The sequence below is a fragment of the Dendrobates tinctorius genome, unplaced genomic scaffold, assembly GCF_039654945.1.
Source record: "Dendrobates tinctorius isolate UK_male_01 unplaced genomic scaffold, ASM3965494v1 ptg000211l, whole genome shotgun sequence".
In the NCBI taxonomy this organism is placed as follows: Eukaryota; Metazoa; Chordata; class Amphibia; order Anura; family Dendrobatidae; genus Dendrobates; species Dendrobates tinctorius.
This window is the reverse complement of record NW_027361878.1, coordinates 25,943,391-25,965,100: the sequence shown is the minus strand read 5'-3', so window position 1 is coordinate 25,965,100 and position 21,710 is coordinate 25,943,391. Positions and strand designations below refer to the sequence as shown.

The 21,710-nt window shown below is 49.9% G+C and overlaps 1 protein-coding gene across 1 annotated transcript; it reads left to right on the top strand.

Annotated features, from left to right (window-relative positions):
• The first annotated feature begins 3,714 nt into the window (after positions 1-3,714).
• EEF1G (eukaryotic translation elongation factor 1 gamma) lies at positions 3,715-21,161 on the top strand. The gene is made up of 10 exons (XM_073554653.1): positions 3,715-3,875; positions 7,110-7,268; positions 7,410-7,473; positions 7,564-7,706; positions 9,038-9,181; positions 9,327-9,456; positions 10,362-10,560; positions 18,066-18,238; positions 20,553-20,677; positions 20,784-21,161. The coding sequence occupies exons 1-10, from the start codon at positions 3,864-3,866 to the stop codon at positions 20,940-20,942; spliced, it is 1,308 nt and encodes a 435-aa protein (XP_073410754.1). The 5' UTR covers positions 3,715-3,863; the 3' UTR covers positions 20,943-21,161.
• Positions 21,162-21,710: the final 549 nt, after the last annotated feature.

Genomic DNA, 21,710 nt, shown 5'->3' with positions numbered 1-21,710 from the left:
CACCTCTCCTCCTGCTCCCTCTTCTGACGCTTACAATCTCGCTTCCGGTCACACCACTACACTGAAACTGCCCTAACTACGGTCACCAATGACCTACTAGCCGCCAAGGCCAAATGACATTACTCTGTCCTCCTCCTGGACCTGTCCTCTACCTTTGACACAGTGGACCATTCACTATTACTACAGACCATCTCATCTCTTGGTGCTGATAGGGATAGAGTTAAATTAACCCTTCACGGTTGAGCCAGTGATGTCCAAATTATTCCACAGAGTGTTGCTAGCAACTCAAATGACCAAACGGAGACGTGTCTCTGTATGGGACGATCCAAAGAGATCGGTAACCCGTTTATTGTAGTCACTTCTTTTATAATATTTTGCTTAATTATGCAAAGTTCTCAACTACCAATAAAATCATTTCACTTTATAAGCCAATAATATTGCAAGGAAACCGGAACTGCATATATGTCCGTACCTAGATAGCGTAGAAAGTAGTATAATGGCATATTCAGAGCAATACACCCCCCCCGAGCCCCTTATCTTTGCACCTGATGAGAACAGTCTGGTTTCATGACAGCCCATGCCAATTACAAAAATTAATCTTACAGCAACAAAAATGAAGAAACAAAACCTTCAGAGAAATGGAGAAGTGAAACTTCAGCTCTGATTTTAGTTTTAACCCTTCACAGTATCACAGACTTGGCCCTATCTTGGATCTCATCATACCTAGCAGACCGGACATTCAGCATTTCCCAATCGCACACCACCTCCTCACCTCGCCCCCTTTCTGTCGGAGTCCCGCAAGGTTCAGTCCTAGGGCCCCTGCTCTTCTCCATTTACACCTTCGGCCTCGGACAGCTCATAGAATCTCATGGCTTTCAGTATCATCTCTATGCTGATGACACACAGATCTACATCTCTGGACCAGAGATCACCTCCCTACTAACCAGAATCCCTCAATGTCTGTCTGCTATTTCATCCTTCTCCGCTAGATTTCTAAAACTTAATATGGACAAAACAGAATGCATCATCTTTCCCCCACCTCACGCGACCCCCCCAATGGACCTATCCATTAAAGTAAACAGCTGCCCACTCTCCCCAGTCCCACAAGCTCGCTGCCTCGGAGTAATCCTTGACGCTGATCTCTCTTTCAAACCACATATCCAAGCCCTTTCCACCTCCTGCCGACTTCAATTCAAAAATATTTCACAGATCCGTACATTCCTCAACCAAGAATCTGCAAAAACCCTAGTCGATGCCCTCATCATCTCCCGCCTTGATTACTGCAACCTCCTGCTCTGTGGCCTCCCCTCTAACACTCTCGCACCCCTCCAATCTATTCTAAACTCTGCTGCCCGACTAATCCTCCTGTACCCCCACTATTCCCCGGCCTCTCCCCTCTGTCAATCCCTGCACTGGCTCCCCATTACCCAAAGACTCCAGTTCAGATCCGTAACCATGACATAGAAAGCCATCCACAACCTGTCTCCTCCATACATCTGTGACCTCGTCTACTGGTACTTACCTGCACGAAACCTCCGATCCTCACAAGATCTCATTCTCTACTCCCCTCTTATCTCCTCTTCCCACAATCGCATACAAGATTTCTCCCGCACATCCCTCTTACTCTGGAACTCTCTACCACAACACATCAGACTCTCACCTACCATGGAAACCTACAAAAGGAATCTGAAGACCCACCTCTTCCGACAAGCCTACAACCTGCAGTAATCACTGATCCACCAAACCGCTGCACGACCAGCTCTACCCTCGCCTACTGTATTCTCACCCATCCCTTGTAGACTGTGAGCCCTCCCAGGCAGGGTCCTCTCTCCTCCTGTACCAGTTGTGACTTGCATTAAGATTACTGTACTTGTTTTTTTATTATTACCCTCCTCACATGTAAAGCGCCATGGAATAAATGGCGCTATAATAATAAATAATCAAAGTGCTGCAGCTCGTATGCTATGACTGTAGTCCCGCTGGCACATCTATATGAATGAAAGCTGACAGTTCTATGTGACTGCTGCCTTCTGGATCCTGACAACATGTGGTGTGCACACTGCCAGGAGTTGCAGGTATTCCAGGTGGTCATGTCACTGCAGGGTTGTGATTTGCAGATAAGCAGTCACATACCGACTAGATGAATGGAAGACACCAGGGCTTGCAGTTCCAAAGCTTTACTCACAGTTCGTGGTACACACTGGTGCCTTCCTCCGTGCCGTGTCCTCCGGGGCAGAGACTCAATCAACCTCCCGGGCAAGTCAGGATTCTGCTCTCCAACACTCTGCCAACATGTATCTTTCCTGAACGACTCCTCTATTGCGCCTTATAGTGTGAAGAGCTCCAGTACCGTGGTACTCTGGAGTTCCTCCTGTCAGATGTTCCTAACAACTCTACTTGTATGACAGACAGCTGTAGCCTCTCTCTCGGGGACTCCCTTCTCCGGAGTCCTGGCTCTCTATCCAGTTGCTGTTGTGTCCCAAGTCTTAGATGGGAGTAGTGCATTTACAGCCAACTACTCCACCAGTGTCTGCTGCAGAACCATAAGTGTCCATACAACCTCGGGGACCGGGCCCCGGCCTTGCGCTGAGAACCTATAGGCAGGGTTCCTCTTCCGACCCACAACTCCTCTGTTCTCCTACTCCTTCGTTCCGCATTGTTCCTTCTCTCTCTTATGGAAGCTTAGGTTGCAGTTCTACGTCTTTGTCTCTCTTGTTCCTTTCCCGTGCCAGCTGGCTCAGGTCACTGAGGCAGCTGCAGCACTCCTTCTTCTCGGACCCGTCCTCAGATTCTCCTGACTGTCCTTCTCGCCTGACCTCCCGCCAGACTGACCTCTAGACTGACCTGTAATTCTAAACCTTCCCATCCTTTTATATGTATCCTAACTCCACCCACCTCCCAGCACATCCAGTGTTCCAAGCAGGGAACCACCAGAGGTGCTCTGCTACTCTCTAAGCACTGAGCCGCACTGTGGTTGTGCAGAACTACCCTGTGTGTGGGGTGCGAGTGTTGGAGCGTGAAAAGGAGTTGCCACCTTACCCTGATGGTGGGGCACTACACCTTAGGAGAAGGTGCAGTACCTCTGTGGCGACTGAGCCTCAGGGGCGCCACACTTGCATTGGGCGAGGCCGGACACGTCTAGTCACAATGTGGCCGAAAGTATGCAAATTGCAATCACATGATCCCTGGCTCTTGCCGGCAATACCAGAGTCACGACTGTCGCTGTCACGACTCAGAAGTCTGCAGTCACATAGAAACCCTACAGACCGGACTTCTGGAGTCTTTCCTTTCCCTGTAAAGGACTTGACCGGTGTTGTGTCTCCCGGCAGTCACCTGACCGCTGCAGTCAGTCATTACTCTGTCCCCATTGGTAGAAGTGAAGGCTGCAACCAATCAGTGGCTGCAGCGGTATGTCACATGACCACTGGGAGACACAGCAGTGATATAACAAGCAGCACGGGTCCTGCAAGCCTACATACACATTCATTATGGACACTTTTCCTGTAATGAAGGGACAGAGGAGCACCATGATGTCGTCTAACGGAGCCGTGTGCATTCCGTATCTCTGCTACTAGGAGGGCGCTGACATGGCAGTCCCTAATAATGCGGAGCCTGAGGGGCCCCTCTTTACTACTGTCACTCATCATGGCGGGGCTAGGCTACAGCTTCGGCCTGATGGAGCCACACTACCGCCGCCTCCTCACAGGGACCGTCTGATCCGGTGTGTTATCCCCTGTGTGACCACCAGGCGGCGCTGCCCCTGCTCTATATTACGACACCCGGCAGAGCTCCTCTCTTTGCGGTCGCTGCCTGGTGACGTTGCACGTCTGCTGGACGGCTCCTCCCTTTCTCCTCGAGTGAAGATGGCCGGTGGGGTGAGTGGAGACCGGGTCCCGGGAAATCTGAGGCCATCTGTGCGGTGCAGCTATCACGAGGCGCGGAGGGCAGCCATCTGCACAGCGTGGGGCGGGCTCGGTGCTGGGATATCGGTATATCTCGCGCCGATGTCTCCTTGCGGGTTGTAGTCCCCGGAGGATGACGCCCCCCCCCCCCCCACTACACCCGGAACTGTGCAGCGCCAGCCTGTGGGCCACATGTGTGCTGGAGGAGGTACCATGTGCACAGTGCCGGGGGGAGCTGGGCCCTGTCATTGTGTGTGTGCTGGGGGGGGGGTCTCCTCCTCTGTCATTGTGTGTGCTGGGGGGGGGTCTCCTCCTCTGTCATTGTGTGTGTGTGCTGGGGGGGGGGGTCTCCTCCTCTGTCATTGTGTGTGTGTGTGCTGGGGGGGGGTCTCCTCCTCTGTCATTGTGTGTGTGTGTGCTGGGGGGGGGGGTCTCCTCCTCTGTCATTGTGTGTGTGTGTGCTGGGGGGGGGTCTCCTCCTCTGTCATTGTGTGTGTGTGTGCTGGGGGGGGGTCTCCTCCTCTGTCATTGTGTGTGTGTGTGTGCTGGGGGGGGGGGTCTCCTCCTCTGTCATTGTGTGTGTGTGCTGGGGGGGGGTCTCCTCCTCTGTCATTGTGTGTGTGTGCTGGGGGGGGGTCTCCTCCTCTGTCATTGTGTGTGTGTGTGTGCTGGGGGGGGGTCTCCTCCTCTGTCATTGTGTGTGTGCTGGGGGGGGGTCTCCTCCTCTGTCATTGTGTGTGTGTGTGTGTGCTGGGGGGGGGTCTCCTCCTCTGTCATTGTGTGTGTGCTGGGGGGGGGTCTCCTCCTCTGTCATTGTGTGTGTGCTGGGGGGGGGTCTCCTCCTCTGTCATTGTGTGTGTGTGTGTGTGCTGGGGGGGGGTCTCCTCCTCTGTCATTGTGTGTGTGTGTGTGTGTGTGCTGGGGGGGGGTCTCCTCCTCTGTCATTGTGTGTGTGTGCTGGGGGGGGGGGGTCTCCTCCTCTGTCATTGTGTGTGTGTGCTGGGGGGGGGGGGTCTCCTCCTCTGTCATTGTGTGTGTGTGCTGGGGGGGGGGGGTCTCCTCCTCTGTCATTGTGTGTGTGTGCTGGGGGGGGGGGGTCTCCTCCTCTGTCATTGTGTGTGTGTGCTGGGGGGGGGGGGTCTCCTCCTCTGTCATTGTGTGTGTGTGCTGGGGGGGGGGGTCTCCTCCTCTGTCATTGTGTGTGTGTGCTGGGGGGGGGGGGTCTCCTCCTCTGTCATTGTGTGTGTGTGCTGGGGGGGGGGGGTCTCCTCCTCTGTCATTGTGTGTGTGTGCTGGGGGGGGGGGGTCTCCTCCTCTGTCATTGTGTGTGTGTGCTGGGGGGGGGGGGTCTCCTCCTCTGTCATTGTGTGTGTGTGCTGGGGGGGGGGGGTCTCCTCCTCTGTCATTGTGTGTGTGTGCTGGGGGGGGGGGGTCTCCTCCTCTGTCATTGTGTGTGTGTGCTGGGGGGGGGGGGTCTCCTCCTCTGTCATTGTGTGTGTGTGCTGGGGGGGGGGGGTCTCCTCCTCTGTCATTGTGTGTGTGCTGGGGGGGGGGGGGTCTCCTCCTCTGTCATTGTGTGTGTGCTGGGGGGGGGGGGTCTCCTCCTCTGTCATTGTGTGTGTGCTGGGGGGGGGGGGGTCTCCTCCTCTGTCATTGTGTGTGTGTGCTGGGGGGGGGGGTCTCCTCCTCTGTCATTGTGTGTGTGTGTTGGGGGGGGGGGGTCTCCTCCTCTGTCATTGTGTGTGTGTGTGTTGGGGGGGGGGTCTCCTCCTCTGTCATTGTGTGTGTGTTGGGGGGGGGTCTCCTCCTCTGTCATTGTGTGTGTGTGCTGGGGGGGGGGTCTCCTCCTCTGTCATTGTGTGTGTGTGCTGGGGGGGGGGTCTCCTCCTCTGTCATTGTGTGTGTGTGTGTGTGCTGGGGGGGGGGTCCCCTCCTCTGTCATTGTGTGTGTGTGTGTGCTGGGGGGGGGGTCTCCTCCTCTGTCATTGTGTGTGTGTGTGTTGGGGGGGGGGTCTCCTCCTCTGTCATTGTGTGTGTGTGTGTGTGTGTGTGTGTGCTGGGGGGGGGGGTCTCCTCCTCTGTCATTGTGTGTGCTGGGGGGGGGGTCTCCTCTGTCATTGTGTGTGTGTGCGTGCTGGGGGGGGGGTCTCCTCCTCTGTCATTGTGTGTGTGTGCTGGGGGGGGGGGGTCTCCTCCTCTGTCATTTTGTGTGTGTGTGTGCTGGGGGGGGGGGGTCTCCTCCTCTGTCATTTTGTGTGTGTGTGTGCTGGGGGGGGGTCTCCTCCTCTGTCATTTTGTGTGTGTGTGCTGGGGGGGGGGGGGGTCTCCTCCTCTGTCAGTGTGTGTGTGCTGGGGGGGGGGGGGGCTCGGCTCCTCCTCTGTCAGTGTGTCCTCCCTCAGCCTGGAGCCATTGTGTGGGGTCACAGCTGTGACATGTCCTGGTGTTTTCTCCACTGTGTCCCATTCACCAGCTGTTGGTGGTGGAGGGGTGCGTTATGGTGGGTATCTCTGTGGCGGTGTTTTCCCCTCTCCCTGACATCTTGTTATATTGACCCCATCCATCCCCGATCCTTGCCCGGATGCTGGCCGGCGTGGTCACCAGGGTGTGTCTGATGACGCTGCTTGTCCTGGATTACTTTTCCGCTTTGTCCTATGATCTTGAGTCGTGAGTCCTGATGATGCATCACATAAAACGCTCCATTAAGGCGACTTGTCAAGTTGATGATGGCCTCTGACCCGCAGGCGGGGTGTTATAGAGCAGGAGCAGCCGATCAGACTGATACTTTTTTTTTTTTATCATTAAAGTTTCAGTAAAATTTGTATTTTCTTTGAACTCCCTGTTTATATGTATAGGAGTCCAATGGGCAGTGCTACTAGTGATTGACAGCTATATCTACATGCAGAGTACAGGGAAATCACTAGTAGCACCGCCCAGTGGACTCCTACAAACACCAGGGATGTCATTGAAGAAAATAAGTGTTACTGAGACTTTTTCTATAGAAATGTCCATTCTGCTCAGCGTCTCCTTGTCTATGCCAGGCTGTCCCAGACGGCGTATACTATATTTCCTCTCCTTAATGGTGGGCATGTCTGAATGCACCATAACTGGAGAAGAGAAGCCCTTACTCTGGGCACAGGTGGAGGTTTGGAGGGAGGGTGCGCAGTGTGTATGGACTTGTGATTTTGCTTTCCTCTTTCCGCCTGCAGACCCTGTACACATACCCTGATAACTGGAGGGCATACAAGCCCCTCATCGCTGCTCAGTACTCGGGGTTTCCCATCACCGTTGCTTCCTCTGCCCCAGAATTCCAGTTTGGTGTCACTAATAAAACGCCTGAATTCTTGAAGAAGTTTCCTCTGGGGAAGGTGAGCAATGCTGGATCTGAGAGCTGTCGGGGTGGCTCATTTATGGAGGGGATCGTGCACATTATATCGGGGTGCTGATCTGTACGACACCACCTCGCCAGGCGGGCATCGCACTGACCAACCCGATGTTCTGTCCTCTAGGTTCCAGCATTTGAGGGTAATGACGGCTTCTGTCTGTTTGAGAGCAGCGCCATCGCTCACTATGGTAAGACCAGTGTGTGGTTCTCCACAGCCTAACCCAGCGCCATGTGTTGTGTATGTGTAACCCTATTCCTCCCACTCCGATTTTCCCCAGTGGGTAGCGACGATCTCCGTGGAGCATCTCGTATAGACCAGGCCCAGGTCCTCCAATGGGTCAGTTTTGCAGACAACCACATTGTCCCTCCGGCGAGCGCCTGGGTTTTCCCAACTCTGGGGATCATGCAGTTCAACAAGCAGGTATGTTGTTGGCTTCCAGAAAAGTTTTTTGGTAAAACGTGCACTTTCCCGGGTCCTCGTACGTGCCACTTAACTTCCTTTAGGGGCCCAAATTATGTGCAGCATTTTGGCTTCCCCCACTTTAATCGGTGCATTTTCAGCTCTTGCATGGTCTTATACCTGATGGTCCATAGAAGGTATACAAACATCTGATTGTCCTCCATATACAGGTTGGTTCCCACTTGTAGAAAATGCAGTGTTACTTATGGAAAATCTACTGGGATTTTATGCTACAAGTGTTGTTCTTGAGGCTTTTGTAAGGGGTTGTCCACTACATGGACGAGCTCTTCTCATTCCTCTCCTTTGGCCCTGTTAACATAAAAGCACCTATATTCACCCCTGGTGTCTGTGCCACTCCAACAGTGTTGGCACTAGCATTCCTGGGAACAACGACGCCCGCTGATTGTTACGTCACACAAGCCCTGCACCCAAGCTCATGTGAGCACCGGGAACACTAGTTCTGACACCACTGACATTGCACCAGGGATGAGTAAAGGTGTGTGTTTTTTTTGTTTGTTTTTTTAACCGGGCCACACATGAGGAATGAGAAGCTGCAGCATTAGTTGAGGATTTGCTAAGGATTTTAAATCTGCAATATTTCATTGACCCTTTGTTGCAAAAAAAGGCAAAATGCATGTTGCACCTTTTGGATTGCAGTGTCCACAATGCAAAATAATGCAGTGATAATATTCCCAAATGGCATCTTCGCCGAGGACCTAACGGTGACATGAAGAGCGGGACGCTTGCGTGCAACAACACATCCAAGTCAGCGTGGTCTTCTGACTATTGCAGCATGGCCACTTTGCTCTCATGGATGTGAATGCATGTAGCGTGCATCCAGTCTTAACACTAAGCTTCTCCTGAGGTCGGCAGCTTGTCTTGAGGATTGCGGTTGCGTGACAGGTCGTTGTGTAGCCCTGGCACAAAGAAGAGCGTGCACGTGTGGATCCTAACCAGCCCTTTACCCTGTTAGTCACCTAAACACGAACAAAAAAAAGTATAAGCTTAGTTTTTCTTATGCAGGTTAGTCCTTTGACAAGTCGGTGGGACGTTTGGATGAAGGGCTGGTTAAGTTGGGAATTTGGCAATAAATACACATATGCTGGTGGGTTGCAGGACATGGGCGACCTGACTCGTTCCCTTTAGTTTACTGCAGTTTGCTGGGTGGTAGAAAAGGAATCCATAATTATAAAGTTTCCCATGGAAGCCTTTACCTGAATATGAAGGGTGAATGTATTTCTTCATCTCTTGTTCCCTGTAAGCTGATGATTAGTCTTATTATTCTTTATTAGGCTACAGAACAAGCCAAGGAGGAGGTGAAGCTCATCTTGGCCACCTTAGATGCTCATCTTCAGACTCGGACTTTCTTGGTTGGTGAGAGGATCACGTTGGCTGACGTTGCGGTTACATGCTCCCTCCTGTGGCTTTACAAACAGGTAGGTGCATTCTTCCTTCAATCCTCCCATCCAATTCTTTTTCATGGATGATAACTTTTTCTGGACCCTAAGCATCAGCAATATCCAGATACCTGCATGATTGACTTCCAGAATCTGTGCTGATATCCAGAATTGCTTCCCAAAGGTCTTGGATCCTTCCTTCCGCCAGCCTTTTGGTAATGTCACAAGATGGTTTATAACCTGTGTGAACCAGCCCCAGTTCCATGCAGTGTTGGGAGAAGTGAAGCTGTGCGACAAGATGGCTCAGTTTGACGGTGAGCGTTTTTCTTGATTTTTGTTTTGGAAATGTAAGAAATTGGAGCAATGTTCATTCAGGTGACTTCATTGCGTAATGTCTTCCATTGCCATTGAATCTGCAAATTCAGGTGTTGGTTGGATTTTAACACCTTTCCAACAGGACGTACTTGTATGTCTGATGTCAGAAGTCGAGCCCACCCCATAGAGTTCTTTGAGGTTGTGTTTAGTGTTTTTGTTGACTGCTCCGCTCTTGCCAAGTTTGTCACTTCTTAAAATGGTTCCTGGAAGCAGGAAAAAAACGGATGCAAAATTGGTGGCGGGAGGACAGGTTTAATTTGGGTATCGCGTTACCACTGCCACCGATCTGTGACCTCTGGTATTGCTGCTCAGATCCATTGACTTGAATGAGGCTGAGCTACTGCAGAATGCGCTTGTCGCATGCACGGATGTCTTACACTGGACGGTCACTTGATATTTGCTGTCAGATGTGGCACAGAACATGTCTGCAAATAATTGTAACCCATTTTCTGGCATTTCGCTATAAACCTTTTTTGTAGGGCTATGTGCACACTGACTTGCATGAAATGTTTGCAGCATATACATTAAATGGGTTGGGTATTCATGATATTGATGATGAAACCCTTTTAATATACACGCTAAATCATTAATATCGGATAGGTGTTAGACCTCCACCGATCAGCTGTCATCTTTGGCGGCCGGATGTAAACCTCCATTCAGTATGTAGCGTTCGCTGCCAGTGCAGCACATCTGCTGCTACTACTCAAGACAATGGGAAAGTCTAAGGCTTGTGCAGGTCCAAGAGGGCATTGGCCACTTGTAGACTTTCAATCCGTTATGGAGGCGCCTCCATCCTGTTTTAGTATAATGTGCTTACATGTTGTGTGTTTTTTTGTTTTACCAGCTAAGAAGTTTGCAGAACTGCAGCCCAAAAAAGAGACCCCCAAGAAAGAGAAACCTGCCAAGGAGCAGAAGAAGGAAAAGGAGGAGAAGAAGCCCACACCTCCCCCAGCACCAGCTGCAGAGGAGGACCTGGATGAGTCTGAAAAGGCTCTAGCAGCGGAGCCCAAGTCAAAGGACCCCTATGCTCACCTCCCTAAGAGGTAAGGGGCTTACACCCCACCCTTCTTATCCCAGTGTTACTGATTCCTCGTCATCCTGTGCTTGAGAGATGAGGTTTGTTACCTGACGGCAGGCGCTAAACCATTTCCTAATCTGCTCTTATCTTACTTTGTGTACTGTGGGAGCAGAGCATCACTGAACTGTGGGGGTGCCTGGTGTGGTGAAATTGCAAAAAAAAAGCGCAATCCCACACTTGTTTTTTTGTTTGGCTTTTTGCTAGGTTCACTAAATGCTAAAACTGACCTGCCATTGATTCCCCAGGTCATTACGAGTTCATAGACAACAAACATGTCTAGGTGTTTTTTTTTTTTTTTTTTTTTTTTTTTTTTTTTTTATATATAATCTAAGTGCTGAAAAAAAAATTCCAAACTTTGTTGAAAAAGAAAAAAAAAAAAAATGCGCCATTTTCTGAGACCCGTAGCATCTCCATTTTTCATGATCTCTGGTTTGGTAAGGGTGTTGTGTGGTTTTTTTTGTGTGTGCATGCCAAGCTGACGTTTTTAATGATACCATTTTGGTGCAGATACGATCTTTTGATCACCCATTATTGCATTTTCAACACAAAAAAAAGTAATTCTGGCGCTTTGATTCTTTTTTTCTCACTACACCATTTAGCGATCAGGTTAGTCTTTTTTGATCGGGCGATTCTGAACGCGGCGATACACTGTGTTTGATTTTATTTTTCTAGTTTTACTTTGAGGCAAAAAGGGGGGGTGATTTGAATATCTATATGTCATTTTCTTTACTTTTGGCATGCTTCAATAGTCTCCATAGGGAGACTAGAAGCTGCCTCAACCTGATCAGCTCTGCTACATACAGGCGATGGTCAGATCGCCTCTATATAGCAGATTTACTCACTTGCTTTGAGTGCCGACAACTGGTTGGCGCTCACAGCAATCTGGCACTGACGACAACCATAGAGGTTCCCAGGAGACCTCAAATTGTCATGCCAACACATCGGTGACCCACAATCATATGACACGGGTGGGCATATTTCTGGAGCGATGGCCGGAAGCACTTGTTAAATGCTGCTGTCAGCAGCTATTATCTGGGTAATAGCTGTGGGTGGATCGTGATTCCACCCACGGCTGTTGCTGGCATATTCTGGGAAAGATGTGGGCTCACCGCTGGAGCCCACATCAAAGGAAGGGAGTCTGACATCGGCGTACCATTACACCCGATGTCGGAAATGACCACCTGACAGCACACTTGGAGGACGTCCTTCTCATCCGCAGTGGGACAGGAAACCACGAGAGTTTAAAAGGACCCTCCCCCTACTATCCCACAGTGTTTTTCCTGTCCCACTGCGGATAGGAACGACGAGAGGAAGATCCAGCCGTTCCGCGCAGAGGGTCAGGATCGGGGGGCCCAGCCTTTCCCTACCTACCTGGGAAAACTCTGCAAGCTGAAACCCGGCACAGGGTCCCTCAGCCCCTCCAGTGTAGCGCTGCTCCTGGAGAAGGAGTCTCTTGCTCTCGACCCTGGACGCCACTGCCACCACCGATGTAGGTACCGGGGCCGGCTCTGCGGACCCCGGCAGAGGATCGCCGCACCTCTCCCCTTTCCCGATGTAAGGAGCTGTAGCGCCATTCCTGGGACCAAAGCGCGCTAATTCCGCCAGCAGGGCGCGCACGTCGTCCAGGACAGGCGGGACGGCCGACCCAGACGTCGCTTCCGGTCGCGTCATTTAAGGCGACAGCCCGGCATTCAGGAAATGCCGGCACCATCTCTGAGAGGGGGCAGACTCTGGGCAGTGGAGCGGATCGGCAGCGCGGCAGGAGAGAGCAGACAGCGGTATGCAGGGCCCTGCGGTGTAAGAACCGGATACCACCTTCTGGCCACTTACACGTTTTGGTGTCTCCGCAGGCAGACAGCCACAAGGTACCTTATCTATCAAGGATGGAGGACCAGGCGAAGACTGAGACAGGAACGGAGAGCCAGGGTCACGTGAGTAGCCTCATGTGAGGTCATGGCAGGGCCCCAGTAAGACAGACCCCACTGAACACGTACTTTGTGTTCCAGGGGAGAACCTCCACCTCAGAAAGGAAGAAGGATAAGAAGTGTCCAGTCTGCTCTAAGAAGCTAAAGGACACATGGCAAAAAACCCTCTGCGACGCATGTACAAAGCGCATAATGGGGGAAGAACAGGCTACTCTCATGTCGAATATGAGGGCAATAATTAGAGAGAAAGTACAGGTCTCGGTATCCGGAGCCATGTCCCAAGCCCCGCAGATGAACCCTCAGGCATCCAGAAAGAGGCAGGGGGAGTCGGGCACATCTTCTGAGAACATCCTGTCCGAATCAGACGCAGAGGAGGAGATCAGAGAGCACTCGGAGAGGGGAAGAAAGTATCTCTTTGCATCCGGCGATACGGATGAGCTATTAGGGGCAGTCCGGCAGACTATGCAGATAGAGGAACCCCCGACTACCCTCAATATAAGATGAGATGTTCGGGGGGGCTGCGCTCCCAGACCTCAATTGTCTTCCCAGTAAATACCCATATACGGGCCATGATATTGGATGAATGGGAGGAAGCAGAGAAAAAATTGACTATCCCCCGAGACTTCAGGCTTCGCCTGCCGTTTGACCCAGAAGAGGTCAAGGTCTTCAAAGAGGTCCTTAAAATCGATATCCCAGTAGCTAGGGTATCAAAAAAGACAGCCATTCCGTTCGAAGACTCCTCAAGTTTAAAGGAGCCCCTAGATCGGAAGGCAGACGGGCTCTTGAAGAGAGCCTGGGAAAGTTCAGTGGCAGTCATAAAGACAGATATAGCCGCGACATCAGCGGCACGCTCCATGCATCTATGGATAGATGATTTAGAGGAGCATTTGTCAGAACTCCAAGGGAAACTATTCTAAAATCCCTTCCCTTGCTAAAATTAGCCACGGGGTTTTTTGCTGACACCTCAGCAGAGTCCGTTAGATTTACGGCCATAACTCAATCATTGTCCAACACAGCCAGAAGAGCTATCTGGCTTAAAAGTTGATCGGGTGACATGCAGTCAAAGAATAAACTGTGCTCAATTCCCTTCTCGGGAGGTAGAGTCTTCGGACCTGTGCTTGACGATATCTTAGAGAAGGCGTCAGATGGGGGGAAAAAAAGGGGTTCCCTGAGGAGAAACGCAAGAGGTATCAGCCCTTTCGTAGACCCCGTTACAACCAGAGAACGGACTACAGAGGGAAGGGGAAGTCAGGTCGATGGAGCTACCCCAAAGGGGGTGAGGGTAGAAATGGGAGCAGATATACCATCTTCTCCGGCCCAGGATCTAGCTCCCGGAAGAAATGACGCCACCAGTGTAGGGGGGGCGACTGCTCAGGTTCAGGGTAGAATGGAGAGAGGTTACCACCAGCCCCTGGGTACTGCAAGTAATTTCTCAAGGATACAAGATAGAATTCGATTCCCTACCCTCGAACAGGTTCCTAGTGACCAGCTCTCGACTCTGTCCGACCTCCCCATGTGGTTAGATATCCAGGACCTCCTAGAAATGGAGGCAATCATACCAGTTCCCACGCAAGAAGAGGGAAGGGGACACTACTCAAGCCTCTTCGCGATTAAAAAAAACCGTCGGGGTAGACCAGGACCATAATAAATCTCAAGCCCTTAAACAAGTGGGTATCATACAAGCGCTTCAAGATAGAATCAATAAGATCCATGATTCTGCTCCTGGGAGAAGCGGTGGTAATGTGCACGTTAGATCTAAAAAGCGCATATTACCATGTCCCCATCCACCCAGACCACCAAAAAATATCTCAGGTTTGCGGTTGAAAAGGAGGGCAGGGTTCACCACTACCAGTTTCGCTGTCTCCCTTTCGGCCTAGCATCAGCCCCAAGAGTTTTCACGAAGGTAATGGTAGAGGTTGTGGCCTACCTAAGAGCCCAAAACATCACGGTGGTCCCGTACTTAGACGACTTCCTGATCGTAGCAGATTCAGCAGCCCAGCTTAGAGTCGACTGTCAGTCCTCGATTGCCACACTGCAAAGGTTGGGTTGGATAATAAATTGGTCAAAATCAGATCTTATACCCAAGCCCAGAATAAAATTTTTAGGGGTCATGCTGGATTCGGAAAGAATGATGTCCTATCTTCCATAAGAAAAGCAGACCAGCATACCAAAGAAGATCCGCCAGTTCTCAAAGAACCGCGTGTCGATCAGAGATGCAATGAGGATTCTGGGGCTGATGACTTCGTGTATCTCCTGTGTCAGATGGGAGTCAGTTCCACTCCCACAGACTACAACGAGCAGTCCTGGGACAGAAGGCATGGCTCATGAGACAAGAAGATACAATTAATTCCCAAGGTCAGAAGGTCGCTGCTGTGGTGGACCGTCCCAAGAAACCTAAAAACCGGTGTCTCATGGATTCAGTCCCCAGAGATCATAGTAACCACGGACGCAAGTCTGTATGGCTGGGGGGGACATATCGGAGGAGAGTACTATCAGGGGCGATGGAGTCGGGAGGACAGCAGCTGGTCCTCCAACTTCAGAGAGCGACTTGCGGTCTGGAAGGTACTACTCGTTGCCTGGCCTCGGGTGAAGAACAAGCTTGTCAAGATATTTTCGGACAATACCACGACAGTAGCCTTTCTCCGCCATCAGGGCGGACCGAAACACCCGGCACTACAGGGCTTAGCAGAGCAGATCTTCAGATGGGTGGAAAGAGAGGTCCTCTCAATCTCAGCAGTACATCTGGAGGGCACCAGCAACCAGGTGGCGGACTTTCTCAGCAGAAGAAGAATAACCGCAACAGACTGGGAACTCAACGAAGAGGCGTTCAGCAGCCTGTGCGATCGCTGGGGACAACCAGAAATAGACCTGTTTGCAGACAAGGGGAATACAAAGGTCAAAGCAAGCCTTCTACTCCCTAAACCCGGCAGGAAACCCGACGGATAGATGCTCTATCGCAGTCCTGGAACAGGGGCCTACTGTACACCTTCCCGCCTCTAGCTCTCATCCCAACGGTTCTCAGGAAGATCTACGAGGACAGAGCCAGGGTCATATTGGTGGTTCCCTATTGGCCAAGAAGAAGCTGGTTTCCTCTGCTCAGGAAGATATCACAGGAAGATCCCATTCTTCTGCCAAAAAGAGAAGACCTACTTCACCAGGGTCCGGTCTTCCACAAAAGGCCAGAAGCCCTCAAGCTATCAGCCTGGATCCTGAGCGGCAGGTCCTAAGAACAAAGGGTCTATCAGATGAAGTTATATCCACTCTACAAGCAAGTAGGAAGCCCGTAACAGCAGCAATATATAACAAAATTTGGAAAATTTTGTGGAGAGGCGACAGTTGAAACTGACCAACCCCAGATCCCGAAGATCCTTGACTTCTTACAGGCAGGGTTCAAGAAGGGTCTCGAACCCAGCACCCTGAGAGTGCAGATTGCGGCCTAAGCGTGTTCTATGACACAACCCTATCATCTCACCCCTGGATAGCCCAGTTTTCAAGGGCTGTGCAGAGGCTTAAGCCCTTGATAAGAAGGACCGTCCCTCCTTGGGACTATAGCGCATTAAGGACTAGGTTATGTAGGCAGCCATACCAGCTAGGGGTAGAAATAACTATCGGTATCCTCTCTCTGAAGACAGCGTTCTTAGTGGCTGTTACGTCAGCCAAAAGATTAGGGGAACTTCAGGCCCTATCGGTTCAGGATCCCTACTTACAAATATTCGACCGGTTAGTCCTAAAACTCGACCCAGCTTTTCTCCCCAAGGTGATCTCAGAATCTAACATGAATCAGGAGGTAGTGCTCCCCTCATTTTTGTCAGTTTCCTAAGAATAGCAAGGAGAAAGCTTACCATAACCTGGATGTCAGGGAAACAGTGCTCAGGTACCTGAACGCAACCAGGCCTTGGAGGCAGGATAGTAATCTTTGTCCAGTTCAGAGGCCCTAATAAGGGGAAAAAGGCATCGAAATCCACAATAGCAAGGTGGATTAAATACGTTATTAGCACAACGTATAGAGCACAGGGTAAGAGCCCCCCCGGGGAGCCTTAGAGCCCACTCAACTAGGGCCATGGGCAGAGAGGGGCGGAGCCTCGGCAGAACAAATCTGCAGAGCCGCATCTTGGGCCAGTCTCAGTATGTTCTCTAAACACTATAAATTAGACGTGGCCTCCGCACAATTGGCATTTGGGAGAAAAGTGCTTCACGTGGTAGTCCCACCCTAGGACCAATATTCTTTGGTACTACTCCAAGTGTGCTGTCAGGTGGTGACCTGGAAAACGGTAATTAGACCTACTGGTAATTGTGTTTCCAGGAATCCATCCTGACAGCACTATTAGTTCCCTCCCGACAAACTCGTCCATGCAATTGTGATGTAACATGTGTATGGAAAATGTTTGGTTTAAATAAATTATTTATTTATTTTTTTTTTTTTTTTGTTTTGAATCCATCCAGAGGTGTTACTTTGTGAAATCACTGTGGGATGGTAGGGGGAGGGTCCTTTTAAACTCTCGTGGTTTCCTGTCCCACTGCACATCAGCCACCAAATGCAAAGAGCCCTAGGGCAGAAAGCATCTTTTTAATTAGATATATAATAGTAGAAAATTGTAAAAAAATAAAACTATGCTAACACAACCCTTTTTAGAAGGGAGGTGTAATGGTGCTGGTGGTCTCTGGTCTGCACAGGAGGAGCTGTTCAGACTGACTTTTTTTTATTGGAAAAGCATCATTAAAACTTGCATAGGAGTCTGGTGGGCTGTCCTATTGGGTAATATATGTATGACTGTGTGCAGTGGTGACTGCCAATACCTAATGGGACCACACACCAGACGTGCGCTTGTATATGAATCACCAGGGCTTTCAATGAAAATACATACAAGTTACACTGTTCCACAGTTCGGACTAGGACTATGCGGTCCCCGGGGGCTCCAGAGGTCAACTGATTTTTGCGTCTCGACTTGTCTTCTGCTCCCAATAAAGCGTAAACTTCTCGGTGACAGTGGGGCACCATGCCCCCGCTGCAGTAGTTGGTGCTGCCAGGAGGACCCTTGCTATCCTAAAGGTACTGTCACACTTAGCGATGCACCAGCGATATGACGCGGTCAGGATCGTTGGTGCATCGCTAAGTGGTCGCTAGTGAGCTGCCACACAGGCAGATCTCACCAGCGACATAGCAGCGGTCGGGGGTCGCTACTTACCTGTCAGACGCGGCGATCCTGACGTCCTCCCACCCGCGTCCACGCGTCGCTCGTCTCCACAGCAAACCCAGCAGGAAGCTGACGACGAGAAACAGTCCAGGACATTCTTGCGCGATCAGCGATGACCAGCGGGGGAGCGGTTGGAGGTAAGTATCAGACATAGCAATATCGCTATAACGTCACAAAAACCAGGGACGTTATAGTGATATTGCTAGCGATATCACTTAGTGTGACGGGCCCTTAAGAGGTGCTGGCGGGGAGGTCTACCTTGAATCTTCGTCTGAGACTTGCCTCCCTGTGGCCGCCAGGCCTGCACTGTCTGTACTTGCTGAATGTCCTTTCTTGTCTTTACTTTCCAGCTCCTTCATTATGGATGAATTTAAGAGAAAATATTCCAATGAAGACACGCTCTCGGTGGCTCTGCCTTATTTCTGGGAGCATTTTGACAAAGAAGGCTGGTCCATCTGGTACTCAGAGTACAGTTTCCCCAGTGAACTCACTCAGAGCTTCATGAGCTGCAACCTGATTACCGGTAGGTGCCGATACAAGGGGACAGATTGTGCTTTCTTCTACTCTGCACTAGGGGGCATGCACAGACCTCCCAGATTTCCCACAGCTTCTTTATGGGGACATGACGTGGGGCTGTGCCTCATTGCCTTTTAAAGAAGCTGTCAGGTCCACTAGCTCTATTAACCTGCAATTATAGGGTTGTGGATGTGTCCGGCTGCTGTGCGGCACCTGTGGAAAATGCAGCTTGTTCCTTCCTGGAGCCTCCGACTCTGGCCGCCACAGTCGCCGCGTATGGCACAGACAGCCGTCTGTTTCTCTCCTCGTGGGATCGTGTATACCAATAATCTGTCTTATGAAGAACTGAGAGCGGCTGTCCAATATGGCAGCCAAGTGACCACTGGTCACTAGCAGAACCTTATTTCTGGAGACAGCAGGAATATCAAAATTCCTACACAGTGAGGTGGCCACTCTTGCGGTCCTACTTGTACATCCCAGGAAAATCCAAAATGAAAGCAGGAAACTGCATACCATAAACATATATAAATTTTATTGAGACAAAAAAAATTATTTTTAAAAACAATACAAAAAAATGACTGTGGGAACAAAGTATGCAATAAAAACCACACATAAAGGGTAAGGTGTAAAAGTACCAGAAAATGCAGAAAATATTTATAAAGTATGGGCCATAGAAGAATAAATGAGGCATATCCAATAGATTTTCTATATGCAACAGGCCCCTGTTGCATATAGAAAATCCATTGGAGAGTCCACATTTATTCTTCTATGGCCCATACTTTATAAATATTTTCTGGCATTTTTTTCTGGTACCCTTACATCTTACCTTTTATGTGTGGTTTTTATTGCATACTTTGTTCCCACAGTCATTTATTTTTTGCTTTAAAGAATTTTCTTTTTTGTCTCAGTAAAATGTATATATTTTTATGGTATACAGTTTGCTGCTTTCATTTTGGGTTTTTCTCAATTCATGGAAACCATCGCCTCTTTCTAGGATAAATTATATTTTGATGTGACTTTGTACATCCTAGGAGCCTAAAACTGCTATTCACTAGCTTTTTTAGGACTTTCAAGAAGTTTGTAGTACCCCCCCCCCCCTCTGTTGGACCAGATGTGGTACATTACCTAGTCAGGACATGATGGTGCTTGTAGTTCCACTTGCAGTTCTGTGTCGCTGACATGCTAGGACTCGTAGTCCTGCAGAATTGCAGTTTATTGCTTGGACTTGTAGTTGTATGTGGTCTGTATAATTGGATTAACTGGCACCTATGCCATTATAATGCATGCTGATGCTTGTAGTTCTGCTCTGTTGCTGTTGGCACATACTGGACGGCATTGCTCCCCCTCTGTCAGGCTGGGCTAATATTTACTGCAGGTTACAAAGTCTAAGGTCTGAAAATATTCCTCAACATCGAAGCGACAGTCCAGACACCGACTATATGGTCCGTCATCAGATGTGACTAGGTCCGCACAAGACTGCGCTTGCATGAGAGGCGCAGAGTTTAGGAGTGCACAGGCCTCTGTTTGGGTTGCTCCCAACATGGGAGTTCAGCCAAGGTTGACTGAAGGGACAAGCTGCTGGGTTTCTTAAGGGGAGCGTTGAAAAAAACACAAGGCTAGTCTGCTGATGCCTCACGCTACATTCCTAGGACAGGGCGCAGCTTGGGAAGCGAGTTCTGTAACCCTGTGTGGGAGGAGGTGATCGCACAGATCCTGCTGTCTGCCGTATGGATGTGTTGTGTTTGGCGGCCGTAACGCCACATGTCTTAACGTGGTCATTAACCCTGGCAAGAAGGAGCTTGCTATACAATTGCGCTGCGACCTCCATTCCTGAGTGCAGAGCTGTGCAACAGTGTCACTTCATGGTCTAAAGGCGTGCAGTCACATCGCTGCTGGCTGGGAGTGTGCACAGCTAGAAGCGGCTTGTTCTGGCGTGGGCACTTCTGAACTGGTTCCAGTATTGGTGTAACTCTGGTGCAGGTTGCAGCATCTATTTTTTTTTTTTTTTTTTTTTTTTCCCCATTTCAAATTAAGCCGCTGTAGCTATTGGCTTTGGCATTCAGATGTACATCCTGTATGGAGCCGGAGCAGCACAGCGCTGCGTAGTGGCCATTCTCAGGTACTGCAGCTCGGCTCCTAATGAAGTGAATAAGGGCGTAACTGCTGTACCAGAGAAGGGCCCTTTAATACTGTCAAACTATTTGTATTAAGTCTCATTTTGATGCAGCACCAAATATCTTGACAGATCCTGAATAATGTGTGCAGAAAAGTCTGGAAAACTGTCAAAATATCAATGATGTGGGTTTTGTTTTTTTCGGCAGGTATGTTCCAGCGTCTGGACAAACTGCGTAAAACTGGCTTTGCCAGCGTTATTCTGTTCGGCACCAACAATGACAGCTCAATCTCCGGCGTGTGGGTGTTCAGAGGCCAGGATTTGGCATTCACAGTAAGTGCAAGCTATCTATTATATAATCTGTGCAAGTCTACCTGGCCAGTGTAAGTGGCCTCTTTAATGTATCATTGTTTTGACGCCTCGCCCTTGTTCCCTACAGCTGTCCGAGGATTGGCAAATAGATTATGAATCTTACAACTGGCGGAAGCTGGACCCGGACAGCGAGGAGTGCAAAACCCTCGTGAAAGAGTATTTCTGCTGGGAAGGAGAATTCAAGCATGTGGGCAAACCCTTCAACCAGGGCAAAATTTTCAAGTGAGGACCCTGGGGAGGGAGAGAGGAGCTGTCTGAGCACAGAGGAGCTGGGGACTGTTCACCGCGCTCTTCGAATGAAACAATCATGCCTTTTTAACTTAAGACGGCAAACCCCAAAAAATAAAGTCAAACATCCGCTGCAGTGTTCTGTGACACTTATTATTATTCTCCTCCTTATGGTGTAGCCATATTTCACTCAAGTTTTATTAAATCATGTACACGAGCCTTGTCTTCAGTCCCAGTTCGATTCGGCAAAACATCGGCTTTCACTTGGACCGACGTTATTCTATGGGGTTGAGCATGTGTCTGATTTTTGACATCTGAGTGCAGTCTGGCTTTTTTTTTTTTTTTTTCCTTCTTTCTCTCTTCCACTATCGAGCTTGTAAGCACTGATTTGAAGCTGGCCTGGATAGCTATTTTCCTCCTTATCCTGGCCAACTGCAGTGCTTAACAAACTAGACTGCAGCAGTGGTCGGTCTCCTAGGGAACGAGCTATAAACCAAGTGTTTTAATATCTCAAGAACAGATGCAAATTTTAATGAGCAGTAAATTGCAAAAGTGCTTGTATTTACCTGCACAATCCAACTATATCCATCTATGAAGATGGGAAGAACCGTCTTAAGGTCTTTGTGCTGGAGCACTTTTGTGGCCCATGTAGGGTTTCTATGCATGCCCCATCCATGTGTTTGCTTTTCTGTCCAGATAACGCGGCTAATTTGCTGTCTATTACTGTATCGCTGCCTTGCGTCAAGTTGCTTTGTGAATCTTGCAA

Excerpts from the sequence above, each read along its gene's own strand:
- EEF1G (XM_073554653.1), top strand. Across the intron at positions 7,707-9,037 it reads TCATGCAGTTCAACAAGCAG|GCTACAGAACAAGCCAAGGA; the intron begins GTATGTTGTTGG and ends ATTCTTTATTAG. Across the intron at positions 9,457-10,361 it reads CAAGATGGCTCAGTTTGACG|CTAAGAAGTTTGCAGAACTG; the intron begins GTGAGCGTTTTT and ends TTGTTTTACCAG.